The sequence below is a fragment of the Chelonus insularis genome, unplaced genomic scaffold (assembly GCF_013357705.1).
Source record: "Chelonus insularis isolate UGA/USDA-ARS -01 unplaced genomic scaffold, ASM1335770v1 contig_71_pilon, whole genome shotgun sequence".
In the NCBI taxonomy this organism is placed as follows: Eukaryota; Metazoa; Arthropoda; class Insecta; order Hymenoptera; family Braconidae; genus Chelonus; species Chelonus insularis.
The window spans coordinates 555,606-582,105 of record NW_023276721.1 but is presented as its reverse complement, the minus strand read 5'-3'; the positions used below and the strand labels follow the sequence as shown (position 1 = coordinate 582,105).

Below are 26,500 nucleotides of genomic sequence, written 5' to 3'. Positions count from 1 at the left end.
CACATCCAGGGAGGAAAAGTCGACTAGCTCCCCGAGTCGAAATATTTGTTCTACTTCGATTCTTACAGTTCTCTTCATCCTACATTTACTCTCTAAATTCTCTTTTTATTCTCTTTTAATTCATAATTTTTTAAAAAGAAATTCAAAAATTTCGCTTTATTGAATATATCTTGCTTTTGACCTCAATCTTCTCTTTAACTTCTATTTTACGATTTCCAAAACTTTTACATTTTCTATTTTCAAATACCTACAAAGTATGTACTGCATGCACATCTTGTTTGAAACCTTAAAGAACTATTATACTTCTCTTCAAGTTCCAACACTATAACAATTATCAGTCACTTTTTCAATAATTTTCACTTGATATCTAGTTTTTTTACAAAACTCTAAAACTTCTCCCTCTTGTAAATAATCTAACAATCGTGTTCTCTTAATTAGTTGATAATGTGAGTTCGCTACTTGAGAGCCTATGTGTCCTGTTCCATGTATAGATTTTAATATTTGGTCATTAATATTTTCGTAACACGTATTAGTCCAAAGAGAACCTTGAGTTCTTACCCTGTCAGACAGATGTAGAAGCTGGTGTATATTTATAGAGCAGAACTGAAGACCGTACATGGCTTGAAATTGTTGTACGAACTTATGAAGTAAGTCATTTGCAATATCAACAGCATTTTCAGTTATAGTGTCAGAATTGAGAATAGCGAGTCCCATAACTAAACACAAGTAGTGCTGAAAATAATCTATTCGCATGATACCTTCTAACACAGGAATAGAATAGCAAGAGAACCATATTTTTAGTTCGGAACATTTCCAATGCAGCAAATCTTTGATAGTTCGTGGCATCCGATGTATACATTTAGGAGGTTTTATACTTTTTAGTCTGTCATCAATGATGTTTATAACGGCATGAAGAGAAAAAACATAATTGCTACAATTTTGATCAAAAAGCAACGTTAATAATTTTTTTACCACGCCACCATCAACGCCATGCATCCTGTCAACTGCCATGCCCTCAATAAAATCAGGCATTAGTCTTGATAATGCCGTTTGACCTCTGACCCCAAAAAATGGATTATCGAATGTTGCTATTGAAGCAAATTGTTGTCATAATGTTGATAATGATGATCTTAATATCATTATATCTTCATACGGGTAAAAATGGACGTAGCTTCTTGGACCAATTTGTAGATAATTACCTCTTGTAAAACAAGCTGGACAGCCAAAATATCCATTATATTAAGTAAAATTTAAACAGTCATTTTTAGCAAGAAGATCACATGTACCCATCAACAATATTCCTTTAACAGTAAGAGGATTACAATGCCTTGGTCGAAATATTTCAATACCATTGGCGATTTCTTAAAGCGTAAAAAAATTTATTCATATCAGGCTGTTATTTCCATATCACAATCCCAAGAGTAGAGTATTTTCTTTTTTCTTGCGTACTTCAAAAGAGAGCTCACTTATTGTAAAATACAGAGGCCATACATTGACTTGAGATGAATTAAACACTGGAACTCCATCTGTGTACCAGCTGAAAGATATGTTATTCGGATTGGAAAGAAATCCGTTATTATACCATGATTGATAAATTTCTCCGTCATAAATTTCAGTCATCAGACCAAACTCATTTGGTGTTTCAAATCGAAAACATTTGCAAACATTTCTTTTAATTGTTCAAGAAAAGGGAGCTAAATGAAATATGGATTTTTATCTCGCCTCGGACAAGAAGGACAAACATCCATTTCAGACAATAAAGATCGCATACACGTTGTGCAGTAATAATGTTTGATCATTTCAGACTCTTCGAACGAAAAATATTTTTTTAATTTAAACAGGCTATTCTTCTTTAGGCCTTGCCGTATGCAGTGTAAATTTATTACAGTAATGATATCTCCGATACATGATGCTGTTAGATTATGATGCATGAAAAGAGCTAATATTAATAGCATGCTTTCAGCGATTGTTAAAGGAGCATTATGATACAATGGTTCAGAATCATTTTGCTGTTGTACGAAATCTTTATCTCTATCTTCATCATCTTCTGTATTATCAGTATGTAGATTTTCTTCCATATACACCTCATCGGTAATCGGCGTTATTATCCGGGGACAAAAAATCCCCGACAAAATATCCCTGACAAAATAGCCTGGGACAAAATATCTTTGAGACAGAAAATTCTTAAGACAAATTATCCTTGGATGAAATATCTTCATACAAAATATACTTATAATATAATATCTACACCATGAAGTAATTAAATGCTGTACATATTTTTATCATTGCATTGAATAATATTAAAATATTTAAATTCAACGCGTGACATTTTTGCTATATTACAGTGTTGTCATGTGATATTTTGTTAATATACATGAAGTTGATCTGATAATTACGCCATCAATCGGATTTTTTTTATACTACTACTAGTTTGTACTATTGGTAAAGTGCATTGGAAGGGACGACACCAAGTCGTCAAAAAAGTAATTAGAGCAAGTAGGTCAAAACCTAATGTGGCAAATAGGGACGACACCAAGTGGTCAAAAAAGTAATTAGAGCAAGTAGGTCTAACCGTAACCTTAGTGCCACATACCATAGTAGTAGCTTGTGTAGTGTATATTATATTATTTACTCTAAAACGTTCAATTACATTGATTATTGTTTGATCCTTCGTTGTTTGATCTTTTCAGTGTTATTTATGTATTATATTTTCTATCTGAATTATTAATTTATGTATTTACTGACACGATGCCATTGAAATTTATATTATCACAAAAACAAAAGAAATTGTTACTTTACGACGGTTTTTTATACTCCAAAAAATCAGTTAACAAAACAAATATATCATGGCGTTGTGCATCAAGATTTAATTGTAACGTATTAATTCATACAGATTCTGAACTAAAAACTGGTAATTATTTGGTGATTTATCATTAGTTTTATTATTTTTATATTAGTTATTCATATTTTATTGATGTTTAGGAAACATTGTCGGTGTTACACCAAAGCACGAGCATGCCAGTGATATTGCTGCAGTTGAAATGAAGATGATAAAAGCTAAAATTGCTAAAAAAGCACGAACAAATGATTCGAAACCAGCTACTGTAATTACTCAAGCATTACGTGGTGTGCTATCACCTGTTTCGGCTTTGTTGCCTAAGCTTTCATCCATGAGTCGAACAGTAAATCGTATTAGAGCTAAAGAAAACCCTCAACTCCCGGATGTATCATCACGTTGTGAATTGGTATTAACAGAAGAATTCAAATATACTCACACTGGAGAACTATTTTTATTATATGATAATGGTGGTTCGAAGAGGCGATTTTTGATGTTTACAACGCATAAAAATTTGAATGTTTTAAGTAGATGTCAACAGTGGTTAGGTGATGGAACTTTTCGTGTTGCACCAAACAATTTTTCGCAACTATACACTATAATACATGGCTTCATGGAAGGTAGATCTGTCCCACTTGTGTATGTACTATTACCGAATAAATTGAAAAATACTTATATTCAAGTGTTGAAAGTTTTGCGCCGATCTTTGCCTAATTTTTCGCCAAGTGTTATTATGGTAGATTTTGAAACTGCATTTATTGAAGCTTTGAAAGAAGTATACGCAGGAGTTAAAGTCGCCGGCTGCAATTTCCACTTCAACCAATGTTATTGGCGTCGGATTCAGGCTTGCGGGTTACAAGCTCGTTATAACACAGATGTTCTTTTCGCCTATAATTTACGTTTGCTATCAGCGTTAGCCTTCATTCCACCAGATCATGTGACAGCTGGATACGAAGCAATTGTGGAGTGTGATTTTTATGATAATAACAGTGAGTTATTGGAGCCTTTATTATCTTATTTTGAAGCAACTTGGGTTGGCGAATTACGGCACAATAAAAAAAAAAAGAACCAAGCCCTTATTTGCCATCAAAATCTGGAATTGTTATCAGTAGATAAGCAGGGCCGGTTCTGGATCACTCTGCAATACCGGCCAAGTCAAAAAAAGTGGGTTCTGATCCGCACTAATTACCGACCGCGATAACTTTGACGATAAGTTACCAACCGCGATAAGTTATCGACACTGATAAATTATCGGCAGCGATTTTTTTTTTTACCGATCCTGATTGGTGATAAATTATCTTCAGCGATAATATTATAATTATCAGCAAAAAAAAATAACCGTAGAAAAAAAAATGGCGATGATGTGTCTCAAGGATGTTAGATGATTGGGAAAACGTTTTAGAGTAAAAACAATTTCTCTTTCAAGTCAATTTTTTTTTTTTTTTATTAAAAAAAATTATAATATATTTTTTCTTTTTTATAAAAAAATAATGATCCCTTGAATGATGGTTCCCAAGTAGCATTAATCTACCTGTAAGAATCAAAATTATTTGCTTTAATAACTTTTTTCATATAAGTAAAACTAGAAAAACTAATCATAAAACAAGACTTACAGTATCATAACCATCATCATAGTCAGTGGAATCATCATCATAATTATCATCGTCATCAATTGTTGGAGGTGAAGGAGGTAGAAATTCTACCTCACTATCCTCCGATGACACAGTCGCTGGAGAAGGAGGTAGAACTTCTACCTCACTATCACTGTCTTCGACAGTGATGATTTCTTGGCTTAGAGGTGGTGGCACGACGGAGATGTCTCCTTCTATCCGGAACCATATGACGTTACCGGAGAACGTTAGGCAGGTAGCCGTTACGCCACAAAGTGTAAGGGTAGCGCCTTCTATCCCTCCCGTCTCTTCCCAATGATCTTCAAGTGTCATTAGAATAATAATTTCTAGGAGGGTGATCGGTAGGTCGAACCAGGCCTCCGGAAAAATAAAAGTGCACATCTTTTTCTAAAAAGTAATAACGATTATGATAGATTGTTTTCAAACTTAAAAAAAGAAAAATTCTCCCACTTGATAAATTATCATTTAACAATTTATAAAATTCACAATTACACTCAATAAATAATTATATTAATGCATAAAAATTAAAAAAAAAACACACTTTTTATACTTGAATGAAGCAAAAGTCACTACTTACTTGGTATGGTTTGATCAGTTTGACTGTCGAAAATGAACTAAATATTTTGTCCTATGCATCATACACCATGGCTAAATGTTTATATTTTTCAAAGAGGCCAATGGTGAAAAAATCATTGAACGATATTGATTTAAATCTATATAGAGAGGCCTTGATCACATCACTCAGCATCAAATTACAGATGAAGAAAAGAATTTGACAACAAGAAAAAATTCTCACTAAAAAAAAATTTATAAATGACATTTTTTCTTTTTAATTATTAAAATAGTTTGTAAACGATCTCTACTATGGATAAATAATTTTAGACACATATTTTTTCGATTGGGATTTTAATTAAACGCGTTTTCTTTGTCGCTCATGCCTCTGCTATCTTCTTTTCCTCGCTCCGCCACCGCTTCCTCACTTTGTCTATACTTTTATTCTCCGCTAAGAAGCTGTGATTCATGCAAGAGTTGAAAGGGCCATGTGTCGAAAAATAATCGACTTATTTCATTTCATTTAGAAACGTTAACGTTTGACTCAGTCGGTCGACTGCATCATATTTTCCTCACCCTTATCTCTTTTTCACTTTGTTTATGCTCTCATTCTCTGTTACTTATTGAAGTAAGACAGAATACATATTATGAATAATCAATTGAAATATTTTATTTACTGTATGAGTAATCATAACTAAACGTATTTTAAATGTAAAAAAATTATTGAAACGAAAAATTATTATCTTTTTCATTTTATATTTTCTGAACTATGATTTATAATTATTTACGTTAAATGACTTCTTTAACAATAATAATAAGATTTTTATCTTGAGAAAGAATTTTTATTTAAGAAATAAAAATTATACATTTTTATTTTATGTATTTGAATGAATGAATTTTTCTTTTTTACAATCAATACAATTAATTCTCAATGTTCTTGTATGATCTAATGACATGTAATGTTTGTAACATTTACGATGCAATAAGATATCTCTATCGAGTTGTAAATGTTCCGGTAATTTATCCCAAATATCGTCGATGTATTCTGGAACAATCTTCAAGAAAAAATACTTTGGAAGACAAGCAATATCTTCACTTGACATTTTTGTTATATTTTTTAATAAACAATACAATTTGAATGACTTCTCAAATGGGGTTTTTTCATGAAAATTCACCATATACCATGCTTTTAGAATTTTTACATTCTTTTCTGCACATTTTTTATTTTCTCCATTATGCACCCCACAATCTCTTAGATGATTCATATCCAGAACATGTAGCGAAGGACATCCAAGCTCATCCAAATTAATTACAACTTTTGAGTTGTCAATTAAACTTTCTAACCATTTTTTCTTTTCATCTCCTTTCACGTAAATACGGTCTCGATCTTTAACAAGTACACGAAGAATGTATGGAAGTTTATCATATGGTATTGTTCCAGATTTCCATGGAATGCCATGATAATTACGTATCAACCACGAATTTATGCATTTATATTTTTCAGGTAAATATTCCCACTGATATGGCGGTTTAAAAATTATCACTGAAATGTCTTCCATACCATCACTATTATCTTGGATTGTAATAGTCGCCAATTCTTTCACTAAAAACTGATTATTTGGCTGCTTGAAACCTTGAACATCCAATATCATTTCCATGATGTGCTCAAAAATTTGTATACATGCCAAAATGTAAAACCCAACTGAAAAGTTTTTTTGGTAAATCATCTATTTATATGTTTATCCCCACTTTAAAATTATAATATCTAATTTTATTGTTTGATCACTACAACGATTGTCTATAAAATTATATTTTTTTTCATTATATGTAATTTTCGATAGTCTGAAATTTTCAGCAAGAACGATGATGAAACATCATGCCAACCCCTCAAGATTTTTTCTTGAAAAATCAAGCAAAAATTTAAATGATCTCAGGGATGATTCACAGCCTTGACATATTCTAGAAATTTTCAGCGAGAATGATGATGCAACATTATGCATTCGATTTTTTCTTGGAAAATCAAGCAAGAATTCAAATGATCTCAGGGCTGATTCACAGCCTTGACATGTTCTGGAAGTTTTCAGCGGGGGATGATGATGAAACATTATGCAAACGTTTTTTTATGCATGTTTTAATTTATGATTGCATCAAAAATTGAAACATTTTGGAATCTTTGTTTTGGAGGGGATGAATTGTATTTATACCCATGCGACTCATGTTTAAAATCACTGATCTACTACTACATAATTCAAAACAGTAAAAATGGATCTATCAAGAGTAAATAAAATTGCCAAGTGTAAGACGTACTTACCAACCAAAAAGATGGATACATTAAAACCGTCTAAAACGTATAAAATTACTGGTTTAAAAGAACTTGAAACTGTGTATGGAACAAAAGTTGTGGCAACAGTTAAAAATAGCTACATGATATTTTTACCTCCAAGAACGGTGAAAATTTTGGAAAATCATAAAGAATTTGAAAAATTGGTTGAGTTGGCCGTTGACAACAGATTATCATTGTTGTACCATGGTGGAGCTAACAATTCTTTTGAATTCATAGTTGATGATGAAATGTAATCTAAAATTTTACATGTCAAACAAAAAAAATATAATGGATACAATTGATGAAAAGTAAATCTTACGATAATCAATGTAATCTAAAAAAAAATTTTCATGTTACAAAAATAATGAATACAATAAATATTTGAAATTATTGTTCTTTTGATTTAAATATTTCCCCTCTCTACATTTTAAGAAAATCGTTATTTAATGACGGTTAAATTTGGTAATTGATATTCTCGAACTTTCAAGAAATTTTTTCGGATTATGGCACCACATTACAAGGTCATCCAAAATCCTATATAAATCTTTTCAAACACGCTTTTTCATCATTGTAATTCTGAAGTTTGTCTAGTATAGTCGAAAGAAATGAGTGCATTAAACTATTATTCTGATTTAATTAAAATGATGGAGGAGGCTTATACTCTTCTACCATCTTTGAATCATGAATCTAGTGAAATCATTGATAAGTGGGTGCGAATGAGTAGTGACAATATGACTACATTAAACAGACATTTGCAATCGAGTGGTTTATCGGTTGGTGAAAAACAACGAATTCAATCGATAATTGCAGCACTCGCAACATTACATGAAAAGTTTATAAATCATTCAATCGTTGGAGGAAGCCTTCAATCAACAGAACAATTGATTCGATGGAAAGATTTAGAAAATATTTTCCAAAATCGAATTCGCACTGGTGTTGTCATTAACTTGCAACATCTAAATTTACGAGACTTCTTATTGGACGCTGAAAAGCTGATTACCGAAAAGTTGACAGATATAGTAACAAGTGAGGGAAATTTAAAAGTGAACTTTGTCCTTGCTTGTAAATTCAGTAATCAAACAAATGATGGAACAGTTGTAGAAATTAAGTACTTTAATGTTAAAAATGAAGCAATTTTGCCGTCAACAGACATAAAAAAACATTTTCTGGAAAATGTTGTTGACAAACTACTAACAAAAGTCGAGGATTTTCAAGAACGAGATTCTGGTTGGTCACTTGTAGAAATTGAATATCTGCAAGTCAATATTAATCGTTATCAACCTCTATTAGCTGGACAATCTACATTTATACCTCTACCAAAATTTATACAACAAAAAAAAGCAGTACTAAATATTAAAAACAACGATCAATGTTGTTTCTTTTGGGCTGTTACTGCAGCTCTTTATCCTGTTTTTGTAAATTCAACAAGAACAAGTTCATATCCTGATTACAAAAGTGTGTTAAAATGTGAGGGTATCAACTGTCCCACAACCTTACATGATGTTCCAAAATTTGAAAAACTCAACGATTTACCAATAAATGTGTATGGTTTAGATGACTGTACGTATGGTTTAGATAATAATTGTGAAATTATTCCGTTATATTTAAGTAAATATTATAAAGTAGATGAGCCATGTATTCACCTGTTAATGGTACAAAGTAGAGTAGAAGTAGGTGATGAAAATAATAATATTAATCCAGTTTTTCATTTTTGTCTGATAAAGGATCTTTCAAGATTAGTTGGAAATCAAATTTCTAAAAATGCACACAAACTATTCTTATGTGATAGATGTTTAAATCACTTTAAGATAGAAAAATCATATAAAAATCATCAAAAAGATTGTATCAATATGAATGATACGCGAATTTCACTTCCGGAAAAAGGTGTTAAAATAAAATTTAAAAATTTTCATTTTAAACAGCCTGTGCCATTTGCTATCTATGCCGATCTTGAGAGTATTCTTGAACCTGATAATGAAGGTAATCAAAAGCATATTCCATGTAGTGTAGCCTATTATATGCACTGTACATATGACAATTCAAAATGTCGATTTAATCTTAAACGTGACGTTAATTGTATAAACTGGTTCATGACTGAGTTGAAAAAAATAGCTGAAACTGTCAAAACTTACCTAGAAAACGCAGTACCAATGAAACCATTAACATCCCAACAGTTAAACGATTTTCATAATGCAAAAATCTGTCACATTTGTAATAAATCATTTTTACATGATGAAACGAAAGTACATGATCACTGTCACTTTACAGGCAATTATCGAGGCGCTGCTCATGTTAATTGTAATTTAAATTATCAAAATTCATGCATAATTCCAGTCATTTTTCATAACCTCTCAGGATATGACTCACATTTTTTTATTAAATCATTAGCTGCATCATTTAAAGGTTATATGGAATTATTACCTGTCAATAAAGAAAAATACATAGCATTTACAAAAACAGTTGATCAGAAAATTTCCCACGAAAAAAGAAAAAAAGAAATATTTGTTAAATTACGATTTATTGATTCTTTCCGATTCATGAGCAATAGTATTGAGAAACTTGCATCATTTTTGGATAATAACGCAAAATCAATTACCAAAAGTTTCTATCCCGAGCCAGATAAATTTCAGTTAGTAACTCGTAAAGGTGTTTTCCCATATGAATGTATTGACAGTTGGGAAAAACTTGACGAACGACAACTACCTGACAAAACAAAATTCTATTCGAAACTCAACGATTCGGCCATTTCCGATGACGATTACCAACATGCACGCCACGTTTGGGATCAATTTCAACTAAACACCCTCGGTGAATATTCAGATTTATATTTAAAAACAGACGTTCTTCTGTTAGCAGACATTTTTCAAAATTTTAGACAAAGTTGTATCTCTACTTATGAGCTTGATCCGTTACATTACTACACTGCACCTGGATTAGCTTTTGATGCTATGTTGAAATATACAGAAATTGAACTCGAACTCTTGGACAATGTGGAAATGCTTAATTTCATAGAAAAAGGTATTAGAGGAGGAGTGGCACAGTGTTCAAATAGATATGCAAAAGCAAATAACCCGTATATGTGTAATGATTATAACCCCAATGAAAATATATCATATCTCATGTATTTTGATGTAAATAATTTGTATGGAGCAGCAATGAGTGAGTACCTACCAACTGGATCATTTGAATGGGTGAAAGATGACATCAATATTTCTAATATCTGTGAAATAATTAAAAATATCTCCAATGATTCTCCAGTTGGTTACATTTTCGAGGTTGATTTAGAGTATCCAAAAATCTTACACGAGCATCATAAAGATTTGCCATTGTGTCCTGAACACCGTAAACCTCCAAACAGCAATAGCAGCAAACTTATGACGACATTATTACCTAAACTTGAATATGTGATTCACTACAGAAATTTAAAACAATGTCTCGATTTAGGAATGATTGTAACCAAAATCCATAGGATCCTTAAATTTAATCAATCACCATGGATGAAGAAGTATGTAGATCTGAATACAGATTTACGAAAAAAATCTAAAAATGATTTTGAAAAGAATTTCTATAAATTAATGAATAATGCAGTTTACGGAAAAACAATGGAAAACGTTCGGAAGTATAAAGATGTAAAGTTAGTTACACAGTGGGAAGGTCGGTATGGTGCAAAAAATCTCATTGCCTCTCCAAAATTCCACAATAGTATAATTTTTGACAATGACATGGTAATAATAGAAATGGAGCGAAAAAATATATATTTCAATAAGCCGATATACGTAGGATTTGTAGTTTTAGATCTTTCAAAAATGTTTATTTATGACTTCCATTACAATTTAATTAAAAGACAATTTACAGACAATCAGGTAAAATTATTATACACAGATACAGATAGTTTAATTTATCAATTTCTCAATGCTGATATTTATGATTGCATCAAAGATAATATACATAAATTTGACACCTCAGACTATCCACCAAATAACCGTTTTAATATCCCATTAGTTAATAGAAAAATTGTAGGCCTTATAAAAGATGAAAATAAAGGTGAAATAATGACGGAATTCATTGGTCTAAAAGCAAAAATGTACACATTTAAAGTTCAAAATAAAAAAGACAAATATAGTAAAGCAAAGGGTGTCAAAATTGCAACAATAAAATCTATAACATTTGATGATTACAAAAAATGCTTACTTAATCATGAACAATTATGTAAAACGGAATATCATATAGTCAGCAAGAAACATGAAGTACATACAATTAGTAGACAAAAATTAGCATTAAGTTGGGAAGACAATAAAAGAGTTCTTCTAGCACAAACAACTGATACACTTCCTTGGGGTTATAATTTATATTAAATAGTGTAAATAAATTATTTTAAATATGAGGTTTATGTTAAAAAAAAAATAATTTGTAAGAAAAAAAAAATTTATTCAATAAAAAAAAATATTATAAATTATTTACATTAGTTTGTATTGAACTCATCTTCTACAAATAATATGACAAAATCATCTTCATTCTTATTGGTCTTATTTTTTTAATTTCTTTTAACATTCGTTTATTAATTTTATCAAGACGTTTAATTATTTTTTTTTCTCTTTTAATTCGTTGTTGTTCTTTATGAGTTAAAGATATCCATTTAATATTAGCAGCTTTATCTTTTGTATAACGTGGTAATTTTTGAGCATCACTATACATTTTGTCAGCCATTGTTTCTAGCTCTTCAGCTAAAGACATTATAAATCTTTTATGTTAATCCAGCTATTGTGTGTTTTATCGAATCCTAACCACTTGACAAAAGCTTGATTACCACGTTTTTTCAGAACTTTTTCTACCAAATAAATATCAGGGTATTGAACCTTAGTCGATTCTTCTTGATAAAAACCTCCTTCAATCGGTTGATCTTGATAGTCGACAAGCTTGTAGGTTACTGGATCAGTATTCAATACTTGACTTACATTAAAGATTTCAGTTGTCCAATTAGGGGTGTATCCCTTCTCAAAGACATGCTTATATTTACTTATGCGTACTTTGTCCCCAACCTTAAATTTAGTCTTTTTTATTTTTTGTTGAACTTCAAGTTTATTATTGTAGATAGTATGACGTAATTGTTTCTCATTGGCTGAAGTAACATCAATCGGTTTTATTTTGATGGTTCTATGTTTGCTATTGTTATATGATGTCATCAATTTTGGTAAGATGTCTATCCACTGGTAATTACCTCGCAACGTAAATTGTTTCCACATTTGACTTTTTAACGTGCGATTAAATCGTTCACATATAGATGCCTTAAGATTACTAAATGTGGAATACATTTTGATATTATATTGTTTCATAAGTGCTTCAAATTCTTTATTGTAAAATTCTTTTCCTCTATCAACATGCAAAAATTTTGGCACTCTTTTTTGTGATAGAATCGATTTCATTGCATGGGCTACATCTTTACCATTTTTAGATTTTGTGGGCACAGCCCAAGCGTATTTTGAAAAAATATCAATAATAGTCAATAAATACTGATGACCTTTATTATAAGATTTATATGCTGTCATGTCAACTAGATCAGCTTGCCAAGTTTCATCAAGCCCACGTATATCAACATGTCGTCGTTGATAATTTCTTCTGACCGGTCTATGCAGCTCTTCAGTTATTATTTTTTTCTCCTTGTTCATGATGCTGCTGATCAAGATATTTCCGAATATTTTCTTCCAATTGTTTAATACTTTCAGCTTGTTTACGATTTGCTTTTTTCAGTAAACGTAATCGATCTGACTCATGCAGTTCAATTGTTTCATTCAATTCTTCTTTCAGACGTTTACGATGTTCTTGTGATGATTCAATATGTTGCTCTACTTGAACATTAATGATTTTGATTCTTTCTCTATTTTCTTCAACAATTCTTCTTAAATTTGCTACAGTTTCGCGTAACAGACGTAATTCTATTTCAATAAATTTTTTTAAAATTGTAATCTTTTTTTCAATTACTCCTAATGATGTTGCATCATTCAAATCTACTGGTTCAGCGAGATTACACAATCTCTTATTATCCATGTCAAACTGTTGATCCACAGTTAATTTGAATCCTTCACCAGGAGGCCCACGAACAGCACTTTTCACAATATCTTTCGCTAATTGTCGTCCAAAAACGTCAACACTCATTTTTAAACCTCTCACTTCAAAAGTTCTTCAAAGAATGAGTAGCTGTGTAGAATACATCAGATTAATAAATGATTTCAGCTTCACGCAATTCCTCTAAAATTGATAAAATTTCGTTAGTATGACTGAAATTTCCAGCAGTTTGAGATGCAATAAGTAAACGAAGTCGATCTACAAGTTCATTGGGATCATCCCAATAAATATAATCGGTAGGATGATTTTGTTTATGTTTAATCATATATTGTGGTAAACTTTCTCCACTTTTTGGTATATATTTACTGATTATGTCGGTGAATTTTTTTAAATTCTTATCTACTCTGATACTTCTGTCAGGAAGATAATGCTTTCGATAGGCGTTTGTCATACTGATAATTCTGCCATAAGTGTTTTCATCTTCTTTTGTTATTTTTGATTGATCAGGTGAATTCATAAATAATAATTCCAATAGACCAGAAGTAGTATTGTATTTTCTATCACCAATATAAATAAAATTATTGTCGAACCTGACTTCAGAATCACCCATCATCAGTCGATTACCTTTTAACTTTCGTATGCCATACTTTGTATCTAATTCTTTGGACAAGAGCTTAGAATCGAACATCTTCAAATACCTTACTACAGGTATGTCTTTAATAGGAGTACTTTGATGGGTAATTGTTGCTGTTGTATAAGAATCATCATCAGTTATTTCATAATCAGGTGTAAGGCTTTCTTGTTTGCTTTTAACTTCTTCTTTAGGCTCTTCTTTAGGTTCTTCTTTTTTATTTTTATTTCTTGAGGTTCCTCTTTAATAAGTGTTTTATCAGCTAATTGTTTAAGAGGAGTCACCATAGGTTTAAATATTTCACTCATGGTTTGTTGAGTCATATCTCTTCCAAGTTTAATCAACTTATGCTTTTGGCGTATTGCATCACTAACTTTTGCTATTTGATGCAATATTTTTTTTTCTTGTTGCAGCTTCGTAGTTTTCATGTTGACACTTTGACAATCACATACATAATGTACAATTTAATGTATTCACGGTGAATTTATACTTATAAAGCAATCAAATCCTCTTCTATATCGCCCATTATTAAGATCACTGTCTTTATCAATTACCAAGAAGCCATATTTATCATTATTCCAGCACATTGAACATATATCTCGAAAATGAGAATAAGTCATGTCAGTATTTACATGATCATCGTAAATGTGTTTTAGATTCATGTCATCTTGCCTGAAAAGTACAAGAAAGTTTGTATTGTCACGCACCAAATGTTTAGGAATTCGTGCATAAGTTTGACAAAGATAGAAGCAGTCAATATCTCTATGTCGTCCCATACAAAAATAGGTTCGCATATTATCTTGTTTTTCGCATGCTACGTCATCGAAAATCATAATTGAGTTGGGTTTTGCTTCATCCGGTTTTACCACTTCCTCATGCTCATTAAAAGCATAAAATTTAATACCTTCAATTGGTTCAATTATTTTTTTTAAAAACTGATATTTAGGTTGGTTAAATGATTTTGAATACAAATAAATATTTTCAAATCGTAGGCCATTTGGATGTACAATAAGTGCTAAAAGAGTATTTGTCTTTCCACAATTTGATGGACCACAAATAACACCACGGACACTATTTGGTAAAAGTTGTCCGTGACGTTTGATATTTGTGTCTCGTGATAGGTCAAAGTTAATTACAGGCAACTTAATGTCTTGTTGATTGAACTTCATCTTGATGTAGAATGACATTCTAGCTATAAATTTACATCTTTTATAGGTGTCGAGTTAGTCGTTCTTGAACAATGATAGTGCAAAGACGTATCAAAAAACGAGGTGCTGGTATTGTTAACACACTTATAAACAAATTGCCATTTGAACTTCATATACCAGGATATCATTATTGTGGTCCAGGAACTAAATTGAAGGAGAGATTAGCACGTGGAGATCCAGGAATCAATCCATTGGACGCTGCTTGTAAAGAACACGATATTGCATATTCGCAAAATCGAGATAACATTGAAGCTAGAAACGCAGCTGATAGAATACTTGCTGAAAAATCTATGAAACGTTTTTTTGCGAGAGACGCAGATATTGCTGAACGAATTGCTGCTTTAGGAATTTCCAACGTCATGAAAGTTAAATCAAAATTGGGAATGGGTTTGAAAGAAAAAAACAAAAAGGACAAGGGAGTTAAACATTTGCGAAAAGTTGTTAATTCAGCAAAGCTTATGTTAAATTCCAGTTCAGATCCTATTAAATCTGCATTAGCTGCTGCACGAAAGACTGTTCGCGATGCTGGTGGAAAGAAAAAAATCAAAGTTCCACGTATTATACCAATGCCGCCAAAAGTGGGAGGTATTTTACCTCTTATACCTCTATTTGCAGGTTTAAGTGCAGTTGGTGCTGTAGCAGGTGGCGCTGCTGGCATTGCGAAAGCAATTAATGATGCTAGAGACGCCAAACGTCAATTAGAAGAAGCTAAACGACATAACGAGAAAATGGAAGCAATAGCTTTGGGTAAAGGTCTACGTCTAAAACCGCACAAGAGAGGATTAGGATTGTATTTGAAACCGGTAAAAAAAAAAAACTTTTAAATTTTCCCCATCGTGCACTGACTGATATTGAACTTCAAAAATATGCAAAAATCATGAAAATACCCTTTTTTCGTGGTGTTTTTATGCGAAATGATCTTCCAAAATCTTCACCGTGGAAAAATGAATCAGCAATTATTAATCTCGATGATAAAACTGGACCTGGAACTCATTGGGTGGCATATAAAAAACGTGGTAATAAAGTTATATATTATGACAGTTTTGGCAATTTGCAGCCACCACATGAGCTTATGAAATATCTTAATGTTGATAAAATACTGTACAATCATGAAAAACATCAAGATTACAGTACAGATAATTGCGGACACTTGTGTTTAAAATTTTTACGTAGAAAAGTATAAAAGTAATATGCACTTTCCAATAAGCATCAGTCATGGATGATTCACTCACGTTAACATTGTCTGGACAAACGTCCATTCTAGAAGCGTTTTATTTTCCGCCAATTGAATTATCATCATCTAAAAAATATACCCTAGGACTTGTGGAATTGTTAACCTTCAATTCCATTCCAAATATTGATAACGGCAATAATAAATTTTATTATACACTCAATGGTGAAGATAAAAGTATTAAAATACCCACAGGAAGCTATGAAATTGAAGACATTGAAAATTATTTGAAGAAAGCTGATACTCAATTATCATTTTCTATTAAGCCCAATAATAATGAACTACACAGTGAAGTTTACAGTGAAAATGCAACAATAAATTTCAAACCGCATGATTCTATTGGTAGTTTGTTGGGCTTTAGTCCACGAGTTATTTTTCCAAAATTGACTCACACATCAGATTTACCAGTATCTATCTTGAAAATTAATGCATTAAGGATTGAATGTAATATTACTACAGGAGCATACATGAATAATCAGTTGGTACATACGATTCACGAATTTTTCCCATCAGTTTCACCAGGATATAAGATCATTGAAGTTCCATTAAACGTCATTTATCTTCCAATCACCGTACAGACAATACATAATTTACAACTGCGCATTGTTGATCAAGACGGTCAATTGGTTAATTTACGTGGTGAAACTGTAACAATACGTTTACATTTGAAATCAGTCACGTAATGGGGATTGTTTATAAACCAATAGTAGGGGGAAGCTATAAAACTAACATATCATGCCTGAATCCCATCAGTCATCGAAGAAAATTCAAACGATTAACTTATCAAAATCGATTATTCCTACAAAGTCTGGGACTAAAAATACGCAAAAGTGCAACAAAATTAAAGTGAAAGTGTGTTGTCTTGCATGTCTTTTACCATGGAAGAAGAAAAATTAGCAATAAGCAAAGGTGTCATATTTGATGAGTCTATTGCACACATTGAGGTGCATGCTCATGAATCATATGCATCTACAACATATAATAATAATGATGAGATACATATCTCAGTTCAACATCAAGATTTATGTCTGTTGCCAAGCAAAAGTTCCCTTCATATTATGGGGAAATTTACAAAATCTAACGGAAATGCAGTAGCAGCAACATCAAGATTCGTTTATATGGCCGTATGCTATTTATTTGAAGAAATACGATATAAATTGAATGGTGTTGAGATTGATCGAAATAAAAATGTTGGTCTTACAAGTCTCATGAAGGGATATCTATCTCTTCATCCAGGTCAAAAAAATTATTTAGATAATGCAGGTTGGGTAACTGATAATGAAAGATTATTTAATGATAATGGATACTTTGATGTTTCGATACCGTTACATATGCTATTGGGATTTGCTGAAGATTATCATCGCATAATTGTCAATGCCAAACATGAATTAATACTTACTCGTTCAAATACCGATCTTAATGCAATTGTACAAGCTACAGCGGAACCTGAAGAGACGATCACGCTTATAAAAATTGAATGGATCATTCCTTATATCACTGTTGCAGACATGAAAAAGGTAGAATTGTTAAGTTACATTGCAAAAGACCCACCGATTCCAGTGAGTTTCAGATCATGGGAATTATATGAATATCCAATGCTGCCGAACACAACCAAACATGTATGGGTCGTAAAAACATCAACTCAATTGGAAAAGCCCCGCTATGTTATATTAGGATTTCAAACTGCACGCAAAAATGATGCTACAAAAGATGCAAGTCATTTCGATCATTGTGATTTAAGGGATGTAAAACTTTTCCTCAATTCACAATGCTATCCATATGGCAACATGAATCTTGACATAAGTCACAATCAATTTGCCTTATTATATGATATGTATAGAGATTTCCAAACATCATATTATGATAAAGAAGCAGAACCTCTACTCACGAAAAAAAAATTTATAGATATAGCACCACTCGTTGTAATTGATTGTTCTAAACAAAATGAATCCTTAAAATCAGGACCAGTTGATGTTCGACTGGAATTTGAATCATCAAAAGCTTTTCCTGCTAACACATCAGCCTATTGTTTGATCTTACATGATTGGATAATAGAGTATAAACCTCTAAGTGCGCAAATGAGAAAACTAACATAAAATATTGTAAAAAATATACATATTATATAATTATGATTATATTATTCATGTATTAATCAAATTTTTTTTTGCTATAAATAAATTGTGTACACGAAAAAGATTACTGTTTTCATTCATTTATTTCCAAAAAAAAATCTGATAGTTGGTAGCGCAAATTTTGAGAGAATATCAATACATTGACAAAACTTTGAAAAAAAAATCAGTTATTTTTGCTGATAGTGAAATTTTAATCGCGGTTGGTAAAAAATCGGTATTATCATTGAAGATAATTTATCGAGGTTGGTAAAAAAAAAATCGCTGCCGATAATTTATCAGTGTCGATAACTTATTGCGGTCGGTAACTTATCGTCAAAGTTATCGCGGTCGGTAATTAGTGCGGATCAGAACCCACTATTTTGACTTGGCCGGTATTGCAGAGTGATCCAGAACCGGCCCTGCTTATCTACTGTTATCGCTCTGTGATTGAAAATCGTTTACGATCTAACAATCATATAGAAGGATGGCACAATGGGTTCAATCGTCGTGTAGGTGTGTGTCATGCATCTGTGGGATTATTAATTAACAAATTAAAAGATGAACAATCAAGAAGTGAAACTTTGATTTCTCAAATTGAGTCAGGATTGAAGATGAAAAATCAAACGAAAGCTTATCAAGATTATAATGCTCGGTTAAAGAGAGTTGTTCTTAATTATGACCCCGATAATAAACTTCAATATCTAAAAAATATTGCAAAAATAATTTCAATCAATATCGACAATTAAAGCTTTGTTAATGTTAACGTGAATTTCATGAAATCCGAATGTTTGATTATGTTAAAAATAAATGAGATAATTTATGAGGTGTTTCATAATGTTAATTTTGAATGGATTACATTATTATTGACATTTAAATCTAAAATCATATATGTTTAAATTTATTACTAGACGTTGGGAGTTATGTAAACATTAACACTATATTCATTCATATGATTAATTTCAATACCCGGGAAAAACTATCAGATCTGCTTAGATCTAATTTGATCAAATCAGATCTACTTATATCTTGACAAATCTGTTATTTTAAGTGTATTGACATGATTATGCATGATGGGGAACAATCATATTTTATCAGACCCGGTCTTGTTATGTGGTTCAATGCAATTTGATCTGATCGAATTGGGGCAGAACCTGCCAGATCTGACGACATTGTCTTGACCGCAATTTCATGTCTATTAAGATATAACCAGATCTAATAGAACATGCTATCAAATTTATTTAGACCTGACTTTTATCAATTTGACATAATTTCAGCTGGTCAGATCTTACTATTCATGAAATTCATTTTAATCAGACCTGGTTCATGTAAATTTACTACAGTCTGATATGGTCAGATCTAGCCACATCTGACCAGATCTGCTTAGATGTGTGTTCGAATTTGAAAAACAGGAACTTTAATCACTTTAAACATGTTACATACATATATTTTTACGTTACTTTATTCAATACATGAGGACATTTACAAATAAAATTATCCACTTGGATCATGTGACTTATATTAATAATATTTCTTACATTTATTAATTTATAATCATCAGTCTCTACAATAGGGAGTATGAAATGTAATTTTGTCATAGATTCTTGATGAATTAATAGCCGGTGTTGTTGAATAGAAAACTTTTTAAAAATGAAGTACAATTCATTATCAATTTCTAAAAAGTATCTAATTACACCATACATTTCTTCGTATTCATATGTACTCAACTTAATTGTGTAACTATTTGTTTTAATTTGTTTGTAAATTTCTGTTGTATAAATGTGTCTATCAATTTCCATCCGGGAGTATATATTTATATTTATTAAATTTAGATGATTTAAATTCAAAATTTGTAGCTCAAGATCATTCATTCGAATATTACATGTCTTTATCTTATTCATAAGTCTATACTTGTTTTTTTTATGTATATTTCCAGCTGATACGTTCAGATCATTATGTATTTTATTTTTTAGAGCATGTATACCTTGAGCTAATTTCAAATTTTTCATCAGCTCTTCACCAAGATGTTTCGAACCGTGGAGACTTTTCGCGATGATTCCATTATAATTTTCAAACGGAAATGCAGATGATGACCATAATGGTCCCCAACGTCGAACACATAATACAAGGTGTGTTAATTGATGAAGATTATATGAATATTCATGATTACCATACAACTCACCAACATCTCTGACAAATAATCGTAAAAGAATCTCAGTACTATTTAAGTCATTCATGTGTATGGGTTTCTGAAGTAAATTATATATAGACACGATTAAAAGAAACCAATGTTGTAGATACTTGTTAGGTAAGAAACCAAGAAGTGCTGGAGCTGAATAGTATAGGAGCCAATTGAAAAATTCCGATGCTTTAAAACATTTAAAATCTGACAATTTTCGAGGCATCCTATTGAAGAAGTATGGTGGATGAATACTCAAAATAAATGAGTCTATATTATCGAGATGTTTTTTAATATTCCAATCACCTGTTTTATTTATCCAAATGTTAATAAATTGCTTCACAACACCCAAAAGCACTGAGTGCATGAATTCTGGGATCACACAGGTTCCCAAATCAATAAATGGTAAATTAGAAATGACAGTTGATCCTTTTACACCCTTAATATGTATTTTTCCTTCAGTAAAAGCTTTATTACCTTGCTCAATCATTCGTTCAGATGTTCTTAAACAACTTGTTTTCTCTTTAAATAAAAAAACTCTTCTTTTTTTTTTATCCTTGGGACCTTTACATTGTTGAGTCTTAATTTGGCAAATGTTGCAGCCAAATTTTCCATTGAAATAAGAAATATTCTGAATTGCTGCTCGAGCTGGAGCATCAGCTATGAACAATGGTGCTACAATCATTGAAGTAAAGGTCTCATTTGTTGTTTTATCAGTCCATTGAATACCCTTCTCGAAACTCTTAATAATTTTATCACAAACGGGCTTTAAGAAAGTATTCATTAATGGTTTTCTTTGAGTATCATACCACAAACCGACTATAATTATAAATGACTCTCTAAGATATTCAGGTAATTCCGCTATGGTGAACATAAGAGGCCAACAGTGAGTTGTAGCACTTTTCACTAAAGATAAGCCATCTGTATTGAGAATCAACGTCAAATCATATTGGTTACGATCTTTCCTAGAATTAACTCTGATGTATTCGGAACCATCAGTAATATCTGAGATTAATTCACTATGATGAGGTAAAACTTGCAATTTACTGGCCAAGTTTCTATGTTCAAACAGAAATTTTATCTGGTCGATAATATCCAGTTCGTAAAAATATGATGTGCCCTCTGTGCTTTTGCATGACGTACATATTCTCAAAACACTATTTTCTTCAGTATAAAACGCACATTTTTTACAATACAAATGTTTGATAATTTTAACAGGTGGAGATATTTTACGAACATAATCGAATAATGTAAATATAGTTTTTGGCATTTTGTTAGGCTTAGGAAGCACTTTTTGAAGTATATTCAAATTTTCTTGTAAAGCAATTTTAGTTAATTTTCGATTTAAATATGACTTTAGAACTATATGAACACTTTCCATCACTGTTACCTCTGCATTTAAGTATAATTTGGTAGCATCGTTATTTTTTGTGTGATTATCAGCAATGTTATTGTTATCATTAACATTGCTATCATCATGTCTATTATGATTATTACTATTGTTGCCACTAAAAGTATCATTGCTATTGGTATTAATATTTTCATCATTATCTTCGATGATGTCTTCCCAATCATTCTCATCATTATCTTCAATGATCTCTTCACAATCATTCTCACTACTATCATCGATGATCTCTCCACAATCTTTTACACCCCTAAATTCTCTTATTTTTTTTCTGTTTTCTTCATAAATAGGTTTATATTCATCAGACGAAGACAATCTTGAAGTAAGGTTTTCATCATTGGGACTATAATTGTTATCTAAACTTTTGTCATCATGTTGTCGATTTATATTAAACTCAATATCGGTATGATTACTCCTAATCTTTACTCGTTTCTTTGCCCAACGTTGTAATGTTTTCAAAGGAACCTACAAAAAGTTACATGACGTGAATGTATTTGATAGTGAGAGTCATAGATATTAATGGAAAAAATTATTGATGCAAGGCGAAAAATTTTTTTTAATACTTTTAAATATTTTTGACACTTCAGAACTAACAGTAAGTCATGAGAAATGAAATAAAGTGTACGATTGAATTAAAAAAAATGACAGTCAACTTATTTACCAGTATGCTTGAATTTTCTTTCCAAAGTTTATATTTTTTCTTTTCTGGAGATTCTGTTGATTCATCGAAATCAGGATTATTCCTTTTATCGAACGACATATTTCTTTGTGGACTGTAAAAAATAAATTCTAAAAATAAATTCATTCATTTGATGATTAATTTGTTAAAATTTGAATAATTTAAAAGTTTGAGATAAATTTACTTACCTATCATGAAATATTGAATATAATATATTTTTTATTTAAACGATTAGTGTTGTTGAGATGTAATATATTTTTATAATACTGGCTTACGATAGGAGCACGTGATTATCGACATTTGGCGTCATGGCCGTTACATAAAAGCAGAACATTCAAAAACGGAACAGGCACAATCGTTGAAACAAGTGGAATAACTGGAACAAGCGGAACGAAATAAAATGGAATTGGAAACTCAATGCGAAATTCATTGATAATAATGCTGCTGTAAATTCATATTGATTGATTTTAATTAATAATTTACATAATTCAATCGTTCATCTCGTGTTGAATTCTAAATTACATTTCATTTTATTTCGCTTGTTCCGGTTATTCTACTCGTTTCAACTATTCCGCCTATTCCTACTGTTCCGCATTTATGTAACGGCCATGATATCACTTGTTGATTATCACGTACTCTCGTCGGAAGCCGGCAATTTTTGTGACGCATTTTTATGAGTTTATTAGAATAATATATTATTGCATTGTTTATTATTTAAAAAAATAAAGAACAAAATGTATCTTGTGCAATTTGATAAGAAAAATTTATATCATATTTGTGATGACAATTCTATTATTAAAACAGAAGAAGCTTATTTAGAAGAAGGTGACAAAGTTCAATTTATTTTTAAAAATAAAGTGCATAATGGAATTATATTGAAAAAATCAGGTAATTAAATTACGTATGATAATTATTTATTGTCAGTCATAATGTAATATTCAATATTTTTAATATTTCGATAGATAAAGTAAAAATTGCATGTCCATGAGAATTTTTACGATTTTATTCATTTTTTCATCTTTTGTAGATGACAGAAATTCTCTGATATCTGAGAAGAAAAAGTTAGAACAAGCCTCTTCGAAGAAAACAAATATTGATTTGAATAAATCTAGTTCTTTAGGTAAACGAAAACGTATAGCAGCAAAAAAATGGTCTAGAATAACCCCAAAAAAAGAAAAAACAACAAAAAATGATGTTCAGAAAAAAGTAAGTGATCTAATATTGTATAAAAATCGAATATGATACAATTGATGTCTTCTAATTCGTACTATATAAATTGATTGATTTTATTACAGCAGAAGAAAATTTTAAAAACAAAAGAAAACATTTCGTCCTCAGAAAGTAGTGAACCGAATGAACCATGTACATCGAAAGTACAAGATATTTCAAAATTGAAGAAAAGAAATGTACCAAAAATAAATATCGGAGAAGCTAGGGATGATTATTCTATTGATACAGCAAAAAATGTGGAGCAAAATCGAAATAAATTAGCACCTGGAGATGAACAACATTTTGATGACATGCAGGATAATTCGCGGTATTGTATACAGGATGATGGTGAAGATGGTATACAAGAAAATTATCAAGATGTGATTGAGGAAAATAATCAAGATGCTATACAAAATAATGGTAATGATAACGACCAGGAAGAAGAGGTACATATAAATCAAGAAAATATTATGCGTAATGCCAATATTAATAGAGAAAAAAGAGAGCTAGATGATGATGACAATATCGATTATTCAGTACCAGGTAGTCAGTTAATCGGTAGAGTTCATCGTAATGAGCAGGTATGTGGGATTTCTATTATTAACAAATAAATTATCATACAATTGTTTGAATATAAATACAAATATTTGCAGATGATTGAATTACGAGAAAACATATATTGTCGAAAAATAATACTGGACAGTGCTATAGGAGGGTCACGAAAAGCATCTCACATTGCAAGACGCTTGATTGAAGGTGTATTCAAGCCACATGCTTTGTCCAAGTGCACTTTTACTGGCCAATCAGTTCGCTCACAAGGCCGAGAACGTTTACAACAAACCACATATTGTCTCGATGGAACAGCTAAAAAGGTTATCATTGGTAATGAATACGTCAATTGCATTTTCTATGACTTATAATCTTACATTTCCAGTATTATATAATATATTTTTGACTATTTTTCAGAATATTCAAAAGAAAAAGCGACTGAGCTGGGGCTTGAAGTTCAAAGTGATAATTACATCGGAAAAGCAATGTCACAACGATTGGGAGAGATTAAGAGGGAATACCAATGTGCAAGAAGTACATTCCATAACAACTAATACTCACAGAAAACGTGATTTTGGAAAAATTATTTCAATTTTTTATTCATTTGCATGCTTTAAATGATTTTCATTATCAAAGTTTAGTTTTTTAGAGCTCGATGCTCATTGATATTTTTATGTCATAATTTAATTTAGAAATATTTTGGTAACTTGTCTACTTCTATGGATATAGACTGATTATTTGTGTAGTTACATTATTATTCCGGTATTGTTAATTTGTAATACGTCCAATAAGAAGTCATAATTTAAATGATTTTCATTATCAAAGTTTAGTTTTTTAGAGTTCGATGCTCATTGATATTTTTATGTCATGATTTAATTTAGAAATATTTTGGTAACTTGTCTACTTCTATGGATATAGACTGATTATTTGTGTAGTTACATTATTATTCCAGTATTGTTAATTTGTAATACGTCAAATAAGACGTCATAATTATTAGAATAGTACAAATGATAGTCAAAGTTTAATGTATTCATAGATATTTAAAAAGAGGATATTTATAACCTTATAATCGAAATATATATTTATCTTCAATAAAGTTGTAATAAAGATTGATGGTTCATGTGAATAAAAGGAGTTTCACCTCAATATGTATATATATGTATCCCTATATTTTTCCTTCTCACCATGTATTTCCATGTTGACTTATATACAAACACGTATTATTGTGTCAAATCAGATCAAATATTATTGAATATGTTCATATATAGAAAGATCTGGTTATAGCTACTAGCGTTTGTATCTGCATAGGTAATATTATGTGTGGTTATATATAGACAGATCGGATGAATAATATAACATTAGGACTTATCTGGCCATATCTTATTAAATCTCGTCAGATATAGACAAAATCGAGATCTGGCTAGATCTGATCAGAGCTAAAAAAAATAAGTGAATTATGTCTGACCATATCTTTTCAGATCTGAATGTTTTTCCCGGGTATTCAATACTATTATTATGCATGTGACTAGAAAAATTGTTAGACTACTAAATACTAAGTTTATGAAAAGTTGATAAGAAAAAATTTAATGTAATTTTAAAAAAATTGGCTACTTAAATATAATGGATTTGTAATAATAATTTAAATTAACGGGACTTAATAACAATTCCAACGATTAATAACTCTTTATGTGCTATTTAATATAATGACAATTTGTAACAAAAGATTTAGTTCATTACATTTTTCATGTTACGACAAACTTACCTTAGTATTATAGTATTCTAGTCCAAGTGAAAAATGAGCAATAATTATAAAAGCAATATTGATCTCTCAGTTACCCGACTTATGTATTGTAAAATGTATACTAATTATTTTTATGATATACTGTGTTATTTGTT

General features: G+C 30.8%; 4 protein-coding genes across 7 annotated transcripts; 3 read left to right on the top strand and 1 right to left on the bottom strand.

The window, feature by feature from the left end:
- Window positions 1-2,511: 2,511 nt before the first annotated feature.
- On the top strand, window positions 2,512-4,243 carry LOC118071081 (uncharacterized). The gene is made up of 4 exons (XM_035090037.1): window positions 2,512-2,548; window positions 2,894-2,911; window positions 2,983-3,825; window positions 4,239-4,243. The coding sequence occupies exons 1-4, from the start codon at window positions 2,512-2,514 to the stop codon at window positions 4,241-4,243; spliced, it is 903 nt and encodes a 300-aa protein (XP_034945928.1).
- Window positions 4,244-7,805: 3,562 nt separating this feature from the next.
- LOC118071080 (uncharacterized) lies at window positions 7,806-8,968 on the top strand. Its single transcript, XM_035090036.1, has 2 exons — window positions 7,806-8,902; window positions 8,952-8,968. The coding sequence occupies exons 1-2, from the start codon at window positions 7,948-7,950 to the stop codon at window positions 8,966-8,968; spliced, it is 972 nt and encodes a 323-aa protein (XP_034945927.1). The 5' UTR covers window positions 7,806-7,947.
- A 10,567-nt stretch (window positions 8,969-19,535) lies between these two features.
- Window positions 19,536-23,516, bottom strand: LOC118071058 (uncharacterized). Of its 3 annotated transcripts, XM_035090015.1 has the most exons (4): window positions 23,330-23,516; window positions 23,035-23,222; window positions 22,829-22,956; window positions 19,536-22,632 (listed from the first exon to the last, which is right to left on the bottom strand). In XM_035090015.1, exons 2-4 carry the CDS (start codon window positions 23,039-23,041, stop codon window positions 20,035-20,037), a joined length of 2,733 nt encoding a protein of 910 aa, XP_034945906.1. In that variant the 5' UTR covers window positions 23,042-23,222; window positions 23,330-23,516; the 3' UTR covers window positions 19,536-20,034. The 3 variants fall into 3 exon arrangements, with proteins under 3 accessions (XP_034945906.1, XP_034945905.1, XP_034945907.1); XM_035090014.1 differs by having other exon boundaries at window positions 23,035-23,516; XM_035090016.1 differs by having other exon boundaries at window positions 22,829-22,940; window positions 23,035-23,516.
- On the top strand, window positions 23,238-25,657 carry LOC118071059 (RNA polymerase II subunit 5-mediating protein homolog). Of its 2 annotated transcripts, none has more exons than XM_035090017.1 (5): window positions 23,238-23,734; window positions 23,874-24,052; window positions 24,142-24,636; window positions 24,709-24,927; window positions 25,022-25,657. In XM_035090017.1, exons 1-5 carry the CDS (start codon window positions 23,581-23,583, stop codon window positions 25,223-25,225), a joined length of 1,251 nt encoding a protein of 416 aa, XP_034945908.1. In that variant the 5' UTR covers window positions 23,238-23,580; the 3' UTR covers window positions 25,226-25,657. The 2 variants fall into 2 exon arrangements, with proteins under 2 accessions (XP_034945908.1, XP_034945909.1); XM_035090018.1 differs by having other exon boundaries at window positions 23,239-23,734; window positions 24,709-24,937.
- Window positions 25,658-26,500: the final 843 nt, after the last annotated feature.